This window comes from Ranitomeya imitator, chromosome 4 (genome assembly GCF_032444005.1).
Source record: "Ranitomeya imitator isolate aRanImi1 chromosome 4, aRanImi1.pri, whole genome shotgun sequence".
Lineage (NCBI taxonomy): Eukaryota > Metazoa > Chordata > Amphibia > Anura > Dendrobatidae > Ranitomeya > Ranitomeya imitator.
In genome coordinates, this window is record NC_091285.1 from 271,761,530 (window position 1) to 271,780,725 (window position 19,196).

At 43.2% G+C, this 19,196-nt stretch overlaps 1 protein-coding gene across 1 annotated transcript in view; it reads left to right on the forward strand.

Moving 5' to 3' along the window:
• PTPRB (protein tyrosine phosphatase receptor type B) overlaps positions 1-6,355 on the forward strand; it is a 218,863-nt gene extending 212,508 nt beyond the window's left edge. The window contains exon 34 of the mRNA XM_069764610.1: positions 408-6,355. Coding sequence (XP_069620711.1) covers positions 408-430 — 23 coding nt within the window. The 3' untranslated portion in view covers positions 431-6,355. The remainder of the gene's footprint in view (positions 1-407) is intronic.
• Positions 6,356-19,196: the final 12,841 nt, after the last annotated feature.

The window sequence follows — 19,196 nt, forward strand, 5'->3', positions numbered from 1 at the left end:
GCATGCATTCTTTTCCCTGTCTCATTTCTCACTGCACTAATACACCCAGAAATCCAGTGAGTGGCATGAGAAGAAAGGAGACAGAGAGGCCAATAGCAGACGCTGGTGGCATTTAGACAGTGCTCACTCTGGGAAGTGAGCACTGCCAATCAGAAGCATAGGAAGAGACCCAATATGCAAATGAGGAGGCATATCGGTGCACCAACATCTCCTCATTTGCCTATAAATGAAAAGTTATTTTCTCAGGCACTGTACCAGTTGCAGGTACACTACTTTTTTGGTTGTTCTAGGGGCTAAGTCCCCTACACCATTGTATAGCCCATTTAAAATGCATTTTGGGGGTGACGGACTCCCTTTAACTTATGTTTTTGTAGTCCAAATTAACAATGAAATCTATTTTTTTTCAGAAAATGTGTATGCCAGACAATAACTCCAATCAAGACTACGCATGAGACACTGCGCGTATCTTCAGTATTTCTTCTGCATCTTGTAATGTATATGTAATATACCTGTACATCACATCAAGCCTCATGATATATGTAAATATATTCGCATTTACAGACTGTTTACTTAACTCCTTGCTGTAAAATTGAAGACCCTGGATGAACTCTGACCACTCTGCAATAGCTGACGATCTGCATTGTGTCAATGTATCCAGCACATTTGCATTAGTGCATTGACATCTCAATGACATATTATCCAATCTCATCGGTGTCAGGGACCTCTTCATCTTCCGTCAAACCGCATCTGGTTATTTTCATGTAGAATAAAAAAGCAGGAGCTTACTTCATATACCATGTAGAGGTTGGGCTTGTGCTTTTATGCTTGAAATGGAAATACGCTGTATATAATAGCACAAGATTGATCCCACTTTATAGTTCGGAATGGTGGCTTTTGTCGCTGCGTGCCTATTCTCTAATCCAAGCATTACTCCCTCGTACTAAGCAATTTCTATAAAAAGTATAGCTTTTATGCACTTACATAGGCTGGAAAGTCTAGGGTTTCCATTTGTAAAAGATCCCAAATATTCGGATAATGTTACATATATGCATATTCTCAGTCCATTGGTATATCAAGTGCTGAATGTATCAGAATGTATCACTCTCACCCAGCAATTTGCACTCAGCCAGAACCGAGGCACTTGTGTAATGGATGAATGATACAATATAAGCTATTTAGAACCGTGGCACTTATAAAGTGGTGCTTTAGTGGCCGAACCTCAGCTATGGTAAACTATCGCCACTGTGATTTCTGGCATGGGCGTATATAGGTGTGATATGGAAGAGCATTGTGTTTCTATGAGATCTTAAAGGCATGTTCTTACTACAATATACAATATATAAAATGCGCAGGCTGTGATAATGCTCCATCCAAACATTAGCACTTGGATGTTTCAGCCCAGCCATGAGTTATTACATTCTTACTGAACCAGAATGCATTTATTAGCTGGTTTATCATATTGTGTGTCAAATCAAGTGATGCAGAATGGTAGGCTAATCTCGTGACCCGGTATACACTCACCCTGGAACATGAAATGCAGACATAGCATCTGGGTCACATTGACAAGCATTAACTGAAAAGGTTTGTTTTCCGAATTGCAGGTTACCATGGTAATTAAAATGTTCATTGGGAAATGGCCAGAACATTATTCGTTAGTAAGTTAGAATTCTGACTCAATGATTCTTAAAGTGAAATTTCACACTGGCTTTACTTTATGGAAGCAGGTAGATATATGAGAAGGGCTTTACTGTATAATATTATTTGGAAATACAGATATATAGGTAATATCCACATATTAAGGCCAGTCCATAAGATACTAACACCTAGGATGCTCCTATCGACAGTCAGAACCAGAAAGGAAAAACTCTTTGGAGCAGATTGGTTCCAACGTTATGGTTGTACATATACACTGTCCCTTTATCCTTTTCCATTCCTTGGTTGAACTTGATGGATATGTGTCGTTTTTTTCAACAGAACAATGGAACAATGTATCTATACAATTGTACTCACTAAACTACTCATTGAAGTGTATAAGTGCATAAGCTAAAGAGGATACATGGGAGACCAACTCCTCTCAATAATGACTTGTCCAAGTAGATCATTAGATTTAGAGCTTAGAGTCTAGACACCAAGGATGGTCAGTTTGGTTGGGTTCCTTTTACCGATTATTTATGGGTCTTCATCCAAGAAAATCATACTTTGATCAGACTCTGATGAGAGTGTGATCTGATTCTCTTGGATGAAGAGAAGATGGAGACATTTTTTCTCCATCTTCTCCATTGGGTCAGTCCGTGGAAATCGGACTGCACTTAGATGTCATTTGAATTCTGTCCGATGGTTTGCATGGCCGAGTCTGGTTAGATTATGAGATCAAACTCTGACATGTGCACAGACTAACATGGGTCCAGATACGATCCGGTGTTTTGCTGGATTGCAATCACACTGAAAATTCACACATCCGCACCTGCCTTCAGTGAAACATTTGTATTACGAATTCATGGTAACCTATAAACCATCACAAAATGTTTTAGTATTACTGTACTACTCTGCTGCAGCATTTCAAAGATTGAGGCATACATGGTGCCTGATTAATGCTGCTCATAGTTCGGGCATCAAGAACCTCCACTCCTGTTCCCTTTTGAACAAGGTAAATGGCATTATTCCAAAGTCAGTTTGTACAACCATACTACAGCCATATTTCACCCTTCGTAGTATGGCTGAAACATTTTGGCTTCTTGGGCTCTACAAACCAAATGTCTAGAATTTCAGGTTCTCTGGCGATCTATGTTTGGTTACATGAAACCGCAGAGGAGCTACATGCTGCAGTTGGATAATGCAGTGCAATCATATAATGGCGGCATGAAGATCTCCTCATTCAGTATATGAAACCAGAGCACTCAGACTTTCATGCTACTCAAAAAGTTTGATATGTAGCTTATACTACAATACTTTAGCAATTATTTGCTTTTAACTTATGTTTAATCATATTTATTTAAATGTTATCTATATTGTTGTTATGTATTAAAAATACATTTATTGCCAATGCTGGACAGACGTCCTACTTCACTGCCAAGCACCATAGCACAATATGTTAAAGGTCCAGTAAATATTGTTTTTAAGTATTTTTGCATTTTGTAAGAAACAAAATATTTTTAAAGCATTAGAAGAATCTAAATATATAATAATACGTGTAAAGTATAGAGATGACATTGTCATTGATAATTGGTCTTAGGCCGGTTTCACATGTCCATTTTTTTCCGGTACAAAAAACGGTACTGGAGATGTGAGTGTCCGTGTGTGTAATACTTGTGTCTCACATGTGGCAACCGTGTGCCGCATCAGTACCACACAGACAGGTGCCAAAGAAGAAGCGCTACAGTAAGCGCTGTTCCCCGGTGCTGGAGATGGCTCTCATCATTCTCCCCTGCTCTGCCGGCGATCGGTGCGAACAGGGGAGAATGATGAAAAATTCTCACAGTGATCTGCTGTGAACTCATTGAGCTTGAACTGCGGTGACCTCATCACTGGCTTTTCACACGCTGATAGTCGGCAGAGCAGGGGAGAATGATGAGAATGGTCTTTACCACCCGGCACCAGGAACAGCACCTACCGTACGCAGCTTTTCAGGCATCGGTGCATGTCACACAGATGACATCTATGTGTTCTCTCCATGTGCACGTGTGCGGGCTGTTTTGGTGCCAATGCTGACTGTAAAAACGGAGATGTCAGTGTGTTTTGCCCACGGACACACAGTCCGTGGAGACACACTGACTTGTGCACAGACCCATTCACTTGAATAAGTCTACATGTCGGAGTCTGCGGTACATGTGAAAACAGTCACCACACATACCGGAGGGAGACACGGACGTGTGAAAGAAACGTTATAGATGTTGTCCAAGCATGGTTTAAAAAAATATAGCCACCTGATCTGGTTGCAGAGGTAGTGCATTGTTCACTGCTGTAACCAGTGATTGGCTGCAGGGTTCACATGTCATCTCACTGACATGTGACTACATGTGATACACTGGCCAAAAAGGTGACATGAGTATACTTTTTATTTTTTCCATTTACAGACCATATTGTTTCAGGAAAAAAAGGTAGGACATCACCTTTATATTTTCTACATTTATTGTTATTAAAGGTGACAGTTTTACTTTTTGCCTGGGGTGCATCAGGCTGTCATCTCAAATTCTCTCTCACCTAGGTGTTCTCCAGACCTTTGTGCTCCAAGTAATAGCGTCCCACTGCCTTTAGTCTGTGATGTGGAGATGTTATAATCTTCTGTAGTTATACACACTCCCTTCCTTCAATTTTATCAAAGCATTGTTTATTCGACTCTATCAAATACTATTGAAAATCTCTTTATGAAAGGATATTTATGAGTATGTTTGAAATGATTAGCCACATACTGCTGAGACAACTAAGGCTGTGTGCACACGTAGCTATACAAAACGCTATAAAACTGTGAAAAAAATGCTCACATTAAGCATCCTATTTAATAGAATGCAATCCGCATTTTTTGTGCACATGCTGCATTTTTTTCTGAGCGGATTTGCATTCCAAAAAAAAACGCAGCATGTTCATTAAATTTGCGGAATCGCGGGGATTCCGCACACCTAGGAATGCATTGATCTGCTTACTTCCTGCATGGGGCTATGTCCACCATGCGGGAAGTAAGCAGATCATGTGCGGTTGGTACCCAGGGTGGAGGAGAGGAGACTCTCCTCCACGGACTGGGCACCATATAATTGTTAAAAAAAAAGAATTAAAATAAAAAAATTGTGATATACTCACCCTCTGATGGCCCCGGAGTCTTCCCGCCTCTCAGCGCTGCACGCGGCCGCTTCCGTTCCTGTAGATGGTGTGTGAAGGACCTGCGATGACGTCGCGATTACATGACCGCGATGATGTCGTAGTCACGTGACCGCGACGTCATCGTAGGTCTTGCACACACACCATCTATAGGAACGGAAGCGGCCGCGTTCAGCGCTGAGGAGATCGGCTGTTTGCGGTAGGTGAGTATAACCATTTTTTATTTTTTTATTATTATTTTTAACATTCTATCTTTTACTATTGATGCAGCATAGGCTGCATCAATAGTAAAAAGTTGGTCACACTTGTCAAACACTGTTTCACAAGTGTGACCAACCTGTCAATCAGTTTTCCAAGCAATGCTACAGATCGCTTGGAAAACGTTAGCATTCTGCAAGCTAATTATGCTTGCAAAACGCTAGTTTTCTGCGAGAATATGCATGCCAATTCCGCATGCGATATACCCGCGGCAGGAGGCGCAGAATTGCCACGGAAATTTCTGCGGCAATTCTGCAACGTGTGCACTTAGCCTAATATTGATGCCCTTTTTTAATAACACAATATTAATAATTGAATTACCTCTAAAAACAGCTTAGCCAGTAGGCTATGCGTATAAAAAATTCTTATATCCTGACTGGTCACTAATTTAAACTGAGAGTAGGTGATAATCAGAAATATACATAAGCTATAAGTGCACAAGTATGGGGCATTATTATTTTTTCTTATCTGAATAATTGCCTTGGTGCTCATTTACACGTCCAATTTTTCCATATACGAGAAAAATGGACTGATTATTCCGAACAGACTTTGATCAGAGTTTGATCAAAGTGTGATACAATTTTCTCGGACATGGGGAAGAAAAGAAAGTTTCTCCATCTTCTCCATTTTGACAGTCTGTGAAAACTGGACCGCATTCGAATGACTTGCATGGCCGAGTTCGATCTGACCATCGGATCATAATTGGACATGTCTACGTGATTTTCCGCGGCCTCTCAGTCCATGTGAATAGCCCCGTAGCCTAGCGCAGGTTCTGAGTACTATTTATGAAAAATACATATAGCACTTTTACATGAAAATTGGACTTCTGAAGGAACCCATCTATATTGGAGGTGATAAAAAATAGTGTAAGGGAAACTAATGCAGTTACCTGAAATATCCAGTGCACCTCCGACTGCATTTTGTAAGACAAATTGAAGAGTTAAAGTGATTGGTTGCTTCATATATTTGTACCAGTTTGACCCGGCACGTCTCTGGGATTATGGAAGATGTATTCTAAAATCTTGTTTTCTCCTCATTTTCAAATGTAGCAATAGCTTTATTTTACAAGGAGGGAAACACTGTGAAAATAACTTCCTGCCATTTGTAAGCTTTCAGTGGTTTGTATATAACATTGGAGTTCAGTACTGCGTTATTGGACAGTTTTGCTATTTCAGTTACAATGTAATAAGAAATGTAATATGTTTTTATATTACCCCCTGTAATAAACCTGTTACGTCTGTCAGCATTTCACATTCAGTGCAAATAAAAAACAAAAGCGCTTCCATCTTCTTGTCTGTCCACTTCTTGTGATAGCAGATAGTACTGATGGGGAATGAATGACTCTCCTTTACCTGCCCATGTTTCTCATGGGTGATCTAAAAAAAATATTGTGTTAAGTAGTTGGTAATAGCAATTTTTCGCCTCAGAATTTCCTCATTGTAATTTTATTTTACAATTAATCCACAAAACCGATTGTAATCCAATCCAATGAATCAGTCCGCGTCAGTTTGGTTACCAGCTTTTTAGATCAAGTGTTTTCACAAGACTCAGACACAAAGAGTCACACTGCACAGATGCTCTTCGGTATCTATTTAAAGGGTTTGTTCCAGCATGAAATATTGATGAGCTATCAATATTAGATCAGTGAGGGATTTACACCCGACACTCCCCCGGATCTGGTGTTATTAGCTTCTGCAGTGGCCGGATATAAAAACTGAACTGAGCTGCACATTTCTGTTTAATGTGTAGCTGCGACTGCTGGGTACTGCAGATCAGGGCCTGTTTAATGATTAGGAGCTGATCTGCAGTTCTTGGTAACAGCCAATACACATTAAATAGATTACTATATTTATTCACTCTTCCATAAAGACCACCTCTATGGAGTGTATGGGTTATTGTGGTCGTATGGACAGATACTCCCAGTCTCTGCTTGGAAACTCTGCAGCTCTTACCCTGTGGTCTCTGTGCTGCCTCTCTGATAATGACCTCCTGGCCCTGGTTCAGAGTTTTGGTGGGCAGCCCTCTCTTGGCAGGTTTGTTGAGGTACCATGTTCTTTCCATTTGCTGATAATGGATTGGATGCTGCTCTGAGAGATCATCAGAGACTGGGATTTTTTTTATAACCCAACTCTGACTTGTACTTCTCAACAACTTTGTCCCTGACTTGTTTGGAGATCTCCTTGGTCTTCATGGTGTTGTTTGGTTAGTGGTGCCTCTTGCTTAATGGTGTTGCAGCCTCTGTAGCCTTTCAGAAAAGGTGTGTACAGTATATAGTGACCGACCACGTGACCCTTGTGGACTTCCTGTCACTAAGCATGTGACTTATGAAAATAATTGCTTTCACCAGAAATTGTTAGGGGCATCTTAGCAAAAGGGGTAAATACATATACACATGTCAATTTTTAGTTATTTTTAAATTTAATTCATGCCTATATTTTTCTCCTTTCACCAACTTGATTACTCGCGCAAAAAATGGATTACAAAAATATTTGACCACAGGTTGTAATGTAGCAAAATAGGTAAAAAGCCAAGGATGGTGAATACTTTCGCAAGCCACTGTATATCAATTTACATTCCATATAGAGATGAGCAGATCAAATTGAAGGATCAAATTTGAATAAAATTTCCTGACATTCACATTTCCATGACTCGAATAGCGAAAAAAAAGTTGCACAGTACTTTTTCCCACACCGATAAAGAACCAGAGAGTGGGCTAATAATGTTTGGTACAACCAAGCAGGCTTATCATTAACCCCTTACCGGCATCGGACGTACTATACCGTCCGATGCCGGCTCCCCTGCTTTGAAGCAGGGCTCCGCGGTGAGCCCGCACCAAAGCCGGGACATGTCGGCTGTTTTGAACAGCTGACATGTGCCCGTAATAGGCGCGGGCAGAATCGCGATCTGCCCGCACCTATTAACTAGTTAAATGCCACTGTCAAACGCAGACAGCGGCATTTAACTACCGCTTCCGGCCGGGCGGCCGGAAATGACGTCATCGCCGACCCCCGTCACATGATCGGGGGTCGGCGATGCTTGTGAATGGTAACCATAGAGGTCCTTGAGACCTCTATGGTTACTGATTGCCCGTCGCTGTGAGCGCCACCCTGTGGTCGGCGCTCACAGCACACCTGCAATTCTGCTACATAGCAGCGATCAGCAGATTGCTGCTATGTAGCAGAGCCGATCGTGCTATGCCTGCTTCTAGCCTCTCATGGAGGCTATTGAAGCATGGCAAAAGTTAAAAAAAAAAGTTTAAAAAAATGTGAAAAAAATAAAAAAAACATAAAAGTTTAAATCACCCCCCTTTCGCCCCAATCAAAATAAATCAATAAAAAAAATATCAAATCTACGCATATTTGGTATCGCCGCGCTCAGAATCGCCCGATCTATCAATTAAAAAATGTATTAACCTGATCGCTAAACAGCGTAGCGGGAAAAAAATTCGAAACGCCAGAATTACGTTTTTTTGGTCGCCGCGACATTGCATTAAAATGCAATAACGGGCGATCAAAAGAACGTATCTGCACCGAAATGCTATCATTAAAAACGTCATCTCCGCACGCAAAAAATAAGCCCTCAACCGACCCCAGATGATGAAAAATGGAGACACTACGAGTATCGGAAAATGGCGCAACTTTTTTTTTTTTTTTTTAGCAAAGTTTGGAATTTTTTTTCACCACTTAGATAAAAAATAACCTAGTCATGTTAGGTGTCTATGAACTCATACTGACCTGGAGAATCGTAATGGCAGGTCATTTTTAGCATTTAGTGAACCTAGCAAAAAAGCCAAACAAAAAACCAATGTGGGATTGCACTTTTTTTGCAATTTCACCGCACTTGGAATTTTTTTCCCGTTTTCTAGTACACGACATGCTAAAACCAATGATGTCATTCAAAAGTACAACTCGTCCCGCAAAAAATAAGCCCTCACATGGCCAAATTGACGGAAAAATAAAAAAGTTATGGCTCTGGGAAGGAGGGGAGCGAAAAACGAACACGGAAAAACGAAAAATCCCCCGGTCATGAAGGGGTTAATGTCCAGCAACTACAACATCACACCACAGTTTATCAAGTGGATTTTCATACTTTGTACAGTGGTGGTCAGAGATGGATTTTATCTTCAGACTCATCAGAAAAGTGGGTTGGATGTACTATTCTTGTGGTCTCTCCCGTCCTACCACCTTTTCAGTACTGAGATTCGTGCTAATTTTTTTTGCTGTGAATAACATTTTTGGAGAGGATGTTGTGAATTTCAAAACCTCCACTCATCTCTAATGCCGTGTAAAAAAAAAAAAAAAAAAAAACTCAAAATAATTGCTCATGTGGACTTAGCCTTTTTCTGTTGCTTTCAAGAACTTATAGTTCTGGTTCTGGACCTCAAAGTAAACTTGCAAACTCAGAACCCAATCTACCAAATGCTATGTGCAATACCAATTAATTTTTATGTTACAGGGAATCTTTTTTTTCCTTGAAGCAGAGGTGCCTACCTATTCTAGGACTGTTCCCTTGATCAAATGTTCAGTACTGCTGCAAAATCAGCATAGCATTACATTGCACCTGATAAAATGAACAGGCAACTCATTTCATTACAAGTATGAATGGGTGGTCCGTCTGTCATAAGGTACTTGCCTGTATAGCCCTCTTCTGTAGCAGTCCTTGCTGACCATCATAAAGTTAGCCTGCCTGTTTTTACAAAGGTTTAGTAGCAACTGTGGAATGAATGGCAGAGGACATTAAGACAACCACAGGGTAAGGCAAAATCTTGTAAAACATATTACTATTACTTCAAAATAAATTTATGGAGTGAAAAGCAACTACATAAGGTTGTCCAGTCTTAAGGTACCGTTACACTAAACGATTTACCAACGATCACGACCAATGATACGACCTGGCCGTAATCATTGGTAAGTCGTTGTGTGGTCGCTGGGGAGCTGTCACACAGACAGCTCTCTCCAGCGACCAACGATCAGGGGAACGACTTCGGCATCGTTGAAACTGTCTTCACCAATGCCGAAGTCCCCGGGTAACCAGGGTAAACATCGGGTTACTAAGTGCAGGGCCGCACTTAGTAACCCGATATTTATCCTGTTACCATTGTAAAAGTAAAAAAAAAACACTACATACTCACATTCCGATGTCTGTCACGTCCCCCGCCGTCAGCTTCCCGCACAGAGCTGTGCTCTGCTTTATGGCCGGTGCTGACAGTCAGTGCAGGGAAGCTGACGGCGGGGGACGTGACAGACATCGCAATGTGAGTAAGTACTGTTTTTTTTTAACTTTTACAATGGTAACCAGGGGCGCAATAAGTGACAAAAAGAAAGCATTTAGAGAATTAAAGGAAGTAGGTAGTGAGGAGGCATTAAATAAATACAGAAAATTAAATAAATTCTGTAAAAAGCAAATCAAGGCAGCAAAGATTGAGACAGAGAGACTCATTGCCAGAGAGAGTAAAAATAATCCTAAAATATTCTTTAACTACATAAATAGTAAGAAACTAAAAAATGATAGTGTTGGCCCCCTTAAAAATAGTCTGGGTGAGATGGTGGATGAGGATGAGGAAAAAGCCAATATGCTAAATGACTTTTTTTCATCAGTATTTACACAAGAAAATCCCATGGCAGACAAAATGTCTAGTGATAAAAATTCCCAATTAAATGTCACCTGCTTAACCCAGCAGGAAGTGCGGCGGCGTCTAAAAATCACTAAAATTGACAAATCTCCGGGCCCGGATGGGATACACCCTCGAGTACTGCAGGAATTAAGTACAGTCATTGATAGACCATTATTTTTAATCTTTAAAGACTCCATAATAACAGGGTCTGTGCCACAGGACTGGCGTATAGCAAATGTGGTGCCAATATTCAAAAAGGGGACAAAAACTGAACTCGGAAATTATAGGCCAGTAAGCTTAACCTCTACTGTGGGTAAAATACTGGAGGGCATTCTAAGGGATGCTATACTGGAGTATCTGAAGAGGAATAACCTCATGACCCAGTATCAGCACGGGTTTACTAGGGACCGTTCATGTTAGACTAATTTGATCAGTTTCTATGAAGAGGTAAGTTCCAGATTGGACCAAGGGAACCCAGTGGATGTAGTGTATATGGACTTTTCAAAAGCTTTTGATACGGTGCCACACAAAAGGTTGATACATAAAATGAGAATAATGGGGATAGGGGAAAATATGTGCAAGTGGGTTGAGAGCTGGCTCAGGGATAGGAAACAAAGGGTGGTTATTAATGGAGCACACTCGGACTGGGTAGCGGTTAGCAGTGGGGTACCACAGGGGTCAGTATTGGGCCCTCTTCTTTTTAACATATTTATTAATGACCTTTTAGGGGGCATTCAGAGTAGAATTTCAATATTTGCAGATGACACTAAACTCTGCAGGGTAATCAATACAGAGGAGGACAATTTTATATTACAGGATGATTTATGTAAACTAGAAGCTTGGGCTGATAAATGGCAAATGAGCTTTAATGGGGATAAATGTAAGGTCATGCACTTGGGTAGAAGTAATAAGATGTATAATTATGTGCTTAATTCTAAAACTCTGGGCAAAACTGTCAATGAAAAAGACCTGGGTGTATGGGTGGATGACAAACTTAAATTCAGTGGCCAGTGTCAGGCAGCTGCTACAAAGGCAAATAAAATAATGGGATGCATTAAAAGAGGCATAGATGCTCATGAGGAGGACATAATTTTACCTCTATACAAGTCACTAGTTCGACCACACTTAGAATACTGTGCACAGTTCTGGTCTCCGGTGTTTAAGAAAGACATAGCTGAACTGGAGCGGGTGCAGAGAAGAGCGACCAAGGTTATTAGAGGACTGGGGGGTCTGCAATACCAAGATAGGTTATTACACTTGGGGCTATTTAGTTTGGAAAAACGAAGACTAAGGGGTGATCTTATTTTAATGTATAAATATATGAGGGGACAGTACAAAGACCTTTCTGATGATCTTTTTAATCATAGACCTGAAACAGGGACAAGGGGGCATCCTCTGCGGTTGGAGGAAAAAAGGTTTAAGCATAATAACAGACGCGGATTCTTTACTGTAAGAGCAGTGAGACTATGGAACTCTCTGCCGTATGATGTTGTAATGAGTGATTCATTACTTAAATTTAAGAGGGGACTGGATACCTTTCTGGAAAAGTATAATGTTACAGGGTATATACACTAGATTCCTTGATAGGGCGTTGATCCAGGGAACTAGTCTGATTGCCGTATGTGGAGTCGGGAAGGAATTTTTTTCCCCAATGTGGAGCTTACTCTTTGCACATGTTTTTTTTTTGCCTTCCTCTGGATCAACATGTTAGGTTAGGCTATGGGTTGAACTAGATGGACATATAGTCTTCCTTCAACCTTAATAACTATGTAACTATGTAAATATCGGGTTACTAAGCGCGGCCCTGCGCTTAGTAACCCGATATTTACCCTGGTTACAAGTGAACACATCGCTGGATCGGCGTCACACACGCCGATCCAGCGATGACAGCGGGTGATCAGCGACCAAAAAAAGGTCCTGATCATTCCCCAACGACCAACGATCTCCCAGCAGGGGCCTGATCGTTGGTCACTGTCACACATAACGAGATCGTTAGCAGGATCGTTGCTACGTCACAAAAAGCGTGACGTTGCAACGATATCGTTAAAGAAATCATTATGCGTGAAGGAACCTTTACTCTATGTAACTGCAGACTCCTGAATCTTCACAGTGTGTGGTGCGCACACTGTCAGGATTCACCGGTATTGGCAGTAAGAGCAAGTGGTCACATGAACGCAAATATGTGATTTACATAGAGTATGTGACTTACATAGAGGGACAGTAGACTTTTAGCACAAGACCGCACAACCCCTTCAATATCAGACAGGAATGTGCTTTTATATGACTATAGAGTTTATCACTGACTTCCACTTAATTATGGAAAATAACTGGACCTATTTAACAGCTGTAACAATCAAATAATCCTATTAGCCAGGTCACGGATCTGCCTAGGGAAGATAACACATTCCTCGAATTGAAATCTTCAGTCAAAATATGTTAAGAAAACTCCATTTATTTTTTATAAGGTTGACTTCTCATTAGAGCTATAATACTGTCAGCCTTTACTCTAGCAATAATTGAACTTCATTTTCTTCTTTATGAATATTTACTGTACAATATGATTTATTTATCAGCAAGTTCTGGGCAATAACAAGCTGTGAATCCACACTGGCCAGACCCTCTAAGTAATATACACTTGGATTCCAGTTCCAATATCAACTGAAATTGTGTTCAGTGATGCATGCTGAAATATAACCCAAAAGCAAAGAGAGTCAGAATCCTGCCTCCTCTCATGCATCATGTATCTATTACCCTGGCGGTTAAAGAGAATTTGTCAGCAAGTTCTTTTACGTAATCTGAGGGCAGCATGAGGTAGGGGCTGAGACACTGGTTTTAATGATGTGTCACTTACTTAAAAAGAGAAAGCACAGTAGTTTGAAAATAAATGGCTTCACCCAGGGGCGTGGCCTGGATCTCAAGCGGGGAAGACGCGGTTCGCTGCAGCTCCCACTGCCAGACCACAAATGCACCCTTTTGGACCCCTGAGAGAGTGACTAAACACCTAAAATAGGCTCTACATCAGGGGCACGGCGTGCAGAGGCGACGGGAAGGAGCGGAGTGGACCCGGCCTGCTACGGAGAAGCAGAGAGGACTGGGAGTAGAGGAATTGGCGCCATTGGAGGGTGCGCGCCATCTTGCCATGCTGCGCCCAGGGCCTAGCCTGCCGGGAGTGCCTGACGAGCGGGCCGCCGGAGAACCATCGAAACCTCCGGTGGAGGGAGAGCTCATACGGGATCCCGGGTCCCTGCGCTGGCCGAGAGCTGACCCGTGACCAGCAGAGGGAGACGGCGGACTGGGAGACGCGGGAGCCTGCATACTTGAGGGGGACGCGGCTCTGCCTGGAGGGAAGCTCGGTGCGGTGCCCGGACAACGGACCGCGGGTGGTCCCCTGCAGCGGTAAGAAGTCCGCGACCCCAAGTAGAGGAGCGGCCACCGACTGTGGAGCAGACTCGCCCGCAGGAAGAAGGTGAGGTGAGCAAGGCGCACGTGTGCTGGAGGGGGCACCGAAGGGGTACCGGAGGCCAGCAGTGATAACGGAGGGGCCCATTGTCCCGGTGGATAAGCGGGTGGCTGGGAGAAAACCCCACGCTGCCTGAGAAACCTGCGGTTGCCGTTATTGCCGCACACAGCAGCAACTATTAACTATTAACTCTTCCTGGGCCATAGAAGAGGGGGCCTCTGCTCAACGCATCATATATGAACGCTGATACCGCCCTACCTCCCATAGTTACTTATAAATGTCAGCACTCCTTCCTCAAAACCGCATGGGGCTAGTCTTTCATGTGATTATGCATTAACAGGCACTTACTAAATGCACGAGTGGTGATTCAAACGCACGCTAAAATTGGAAAGAATGGTTCAAACTAATAAAGAGCGTGCAAAAACTCTGGCTACTGGTGTATATCACAGCAAACAAAGTGAAATGGAGAAATTCCTGAAGCATAAATCTGTGCCAGCTAGATCCACACCTAAAAAACTACACACACATGTCATCGCAGAGGATCATGTCGAGGAATCAGATTCAAGCGACGAAGCTTCAGGCAGTGATATTACCCAGTCGGACTCAGGGAAATTATCCCGTTCATTCTTCAAAAAACTATTAGCTCAAGCCATAAAACCACTGGTTGCCGAGATATCTGGCATGAGATCAGACTTGTTGCATATCGACAACAGGGTGGAGTCCTTGGAAGCATCCCAGACCACTCTTATCGGTCACTCCAATGTCATGAAGGAACACTTGGAATATCACAGAACACAACTTAATAACTCTTTTCTTGCCTTGGAGGACCAAGAAAATCTGAGTCGCCGAAAGAATATAAGAATAAAGGATTTGCCGGAGAGTGTATCTGCAGAGGTCCTAGAAAAATCGAGAAAAGTGCGACCAAATTGTGATTGAGCGAGTTCACAGGTCACTCAGACCCAGACCTAAGCCTTCTGAACCTCCGAGGGATGTGATTTGCGGCTTGTTGAGCTATTTAGACACCAACATCATTCTGTCTGCTGCGAGAGACGCTAAAAGTCTCTCTTATGAGGGATCTCCTATTCAACTCTTCCAAGATGTTGCACCATCGACCCTTGCAAAAAGAAGAATCCTAAGACCCCTCTTAGAAGTGTTGCGCTCGCATAAGATCCTTTACAGGTGGCTGTTCCCGTTCGGAGTATCCATATATGGGGACGGCAAACAAGTATCAGTAAAGAACCCCGAAGATTTGACTAAAGTATGGGACACCTTTGAAATCACCCCGATAGATATTACCTCATGGCTACCCCTAGACATGGATCTTCGCACGCCTTCTCCTATCATTGCCTATGCTGGAGGACAGGGTGACTGGGATTTGGTAAAGAAACACTCACCTCCCAAACAAGGGAGATCTGGAGTGAAGAAAAAGATGCCTACCTGAGACTGTGCAGGTCCCCCTCTGTTCATATCTCACCACATTCCATTCCATGTTTTCTGGAATTTCATTGACCTCTGATAATATTCTAAACTAATTTGGTTAATCTCATTTGATGTTCACTTAGTTGCTTGTTGTTTTATTCTATTTCTTCTAATAGCTTCACCACACCACTCGTGCATATTCAATGTACTTCCTTGTCTGCTATGGGAGGACCGTTTGACCCCCTACCTCTGCCGCAGTCAGCGGAACCAAAAAAATGGAGTAAACAAAAAATCTCACAAATCATTATAAAAACACACAATTTTATTAGATACATATAAAAGAATAATAATATCCACAGTAATACATAGTACACAGGAACCATCCAAGTAACAGACTAGTGGTATAACAGAGAGTTCATGGGAACAGAAAAAGTATAAAGTACCATGGTAGAAGCCCAATCCATATACCGATGTACACACTACAAGAGGCACAGCTTGTCATAAATTCTATAGCCACATCTTATAGGTAGGGTTGAGCGACCTTTACTTTTATAGGATCGGGTTGGGTTTCACGAAACCCGACTTTTTCAAAAGTCGGGTTGAGTGAAATCGGCCGATCCTATAAAAAAGTCGGGGTCGGGGTCGGCCGAAACCCGAAACCAAATGCAGTGCATTGGGTTTCCATGGTTCCCAGGGTCTGAAGGAGAGGAAACTCTCCTTCAGGCCCTGCGATCCATATTTTAGTGTAAAATAAAGAATTAAAATAAAAAATATCGCTATGCTTACCCTCTGACGCGCCCTGGTACTAACCGGGAACTTTCCTCCTTCGAATCAGCGCTTCCAGGACCTTGCGGTGACGTCGCGGCTTGTGATTGGTCGTGCGGCCGCCCATGTGACCGCTCGCGCGACCAATCAGAAGCCATGACGTCACCGAAGGTCCTGCAAGCGCTGATTCTTAGGAAGGAAGGCTGCCGGAAAGAAGCAGGGCGCGTCCGAGGGTGAGTGTTATGAAAGGTAATTCAGTACCACAATGGACATAGAGGTCAGCGCACATACAGTGACCTGGCAATAACCCAAAAAACAAGAACGAGCTCTGAGACGTGGGACTCTGTTGACCGCAATCCCTAATCCTCTCCAACCACACTAAAGGCAGCCGTGGATTGCGCCTAACGCTCCCTATGCACAGCCTGAGAAACTAGCTAGCCTGAAGATAGAAAATAAGCCTACCTTGCCTCAGAGAAATACCCCAAAGGAAAAGGCAGCCCCCACATATAATGACTGTGAGTTAAGATGAAAAGACAAACGTAGAGATGAAATAGATTTAGCAAAGTTAGGCCCAACTTACTGAACAGAGCGAGGATAGGAAAGGTAACTTTGCGGTCAACACAAAACCCTACAAAAACCACGCAAAGGGGGCAAAAAGACCCTCCGTACTGAACTAACGGCACGGAGGTACACCCTCTGCGTCCCAGAGCTTCCAGCAAGCAGTAAAAAACAAATTGACAAGCTGGACAGAAAAAAACAGCAAACAAATAGCAAAGAGTAACTTAGCTATGCAGAGAAGCAGGCCACAGGAATGATCCAGGAGGAAACAGGTCCAATACTAGAACATTGACTGGAGGCCAGGATCAAAGCACTAGGTGGAGTTAAATAGAGCAGCACCTAACGACTTCACCACATCACCTGAGGAAGGAAACTCAGAAGCCGCAGTACCACTTTCCTCCACCAACGGAAGCTCACAGAGAGAACCAGCCGAAGTACCACTTGTGACCACAGGAGGGAGCTCTGCCACAGAATTCACAACAGGTGAGTATAGTCCTATTAGGTATATACTCACCCTCGGACGCGCCCTGCTTCTTTCCGACAGCCTCCCTTCCTAAGAATCAGCGCTTGCAGGACCTTCGGTGACGTCACGGCTTCTGATTGGTCGTGCAAGTCATTTCTATATTAGCTTACTGACTGCGCACTCCTCCCATCACCATGTGGTTTTTAATTGCATCTCATCACACTTGGTCCCGGCCAACTCATATGTAGGCTTTACTGAACAGAGGTGTCCACATTCACCCAGGCATACAGACATTGGCCTTTGGTAAGTGTTCACATTTGGACAGGGGGGTCAGGGACCCATCAGTTCTGAGACCACCTTGACGACTGGTTGATGGGCTCACACTATTTGATTATATCAAATTCTGTGCAAAGCGTCTCTTAAATATTTTCCTAATGTTCAAAAGCAATTTTTGCTATTCATATTTCATATATTTCATATTAGACATGCTTTTGCACGATAGAGTGCAACCTTTTTTGTATATTTATGGTCGTGCGAGCGGTCACATGGGCGGCCGCGCGACCAATCACAAGCCGCGAAGTCACCGCGACGTCACCGCAAGGTCCTGGAAGCGCTGATTCGAAGGAGGAAGGTTCCCGGTTAGTACCAGGGCGCGTCAGAGGGTGAGTATAGCGATATTTTTTATTTTAATTCTTTATTTTACATTTAAATCTGAATTCCGATACCAATTCCCGATATCTTAAACATATCGGGAATCGGTATCGGAATTCTGATTCCAGATTCAGAAGATCGCCGACTTCATGGCCGACCCCACACAGGTCATGAAACCCGACCTTGCCAAAAGTCGGCGACTTCTGAAAATTTTCGACCCGTTTCGCTCAACCCTACTTATAGGTGTTAGGGCTAGCGGAACGCACCGAGAAAATAGAGATGTTTATTAAGAAAGGTGCGTTCGCAACCCGGGGTCCACCGTGCAGGAGGAACTTGCTGCTAGCGAATGGCGGCACTGTTAGGCGGTATAGGCTAGCTCTGTTACTCCACAGAGTAGCCATGAAAGGGAAGCACTGCGCCCTGTTAGCTTCACAGGAGCACAAGCTTACTGCCTAGCTGATGGCAGTCAGTGGTTATGTAACAGACAATCTCCTCACCAGAGAAGCCGGTATTCTAGGGGCTTATTTCAGCCGGGTCCCTGAACACACACATGCAATCTCCTCACCGGAGGAGCCAGTATTCTAGGGGCTTATTTCAGCCGGGTCCCTGAACACACTCATACATAACCACACTGGCGCAAAGCACATATATGACTTGATACTAGCGCATGGCCGTGCAGCCATGCGAGCCTTAAATAGTTGCAGCATGTTTAGGACCTTTCAAAGAAGGACCAATGGAGTGCTGCAGCACCTGAGCATGTGACCCTGGATCTCCACTGAGAGATCTCGCCCTGGGCATGCTCAGAGTGCAAAGCAGGATTTAGTCCTAGCAGCTACAAGGACCTTAGTTGCAGTATCTGATCATGTGACCCTCGATCTCCACTGAGAGATCTTACTCTGGGCATGCTCAGAATGTGAAAAGCAGGACTTAGCCCCAGAAGCGTCCGCTCGCCGCTGCCCAGCACTGACTTCAATGGGAGAAGCAGGAAACACAGCAGTAACTCTTAGCACAGACTGAGCGAGACGCTGGGATCGACGTCTCCGCTGAGCAGGCTCCACTGCGGCAGAAGAAGAATGGGAGACCGCAGCGGAGATGGCCCGAGATTCCCCCTGTGCAGAGGCAGGAACTCGACCCCTAACAATAGGTCAGAGTATAGCCAGCCACGAAGTGCACTGGAGTAATTATAAATGCTTACC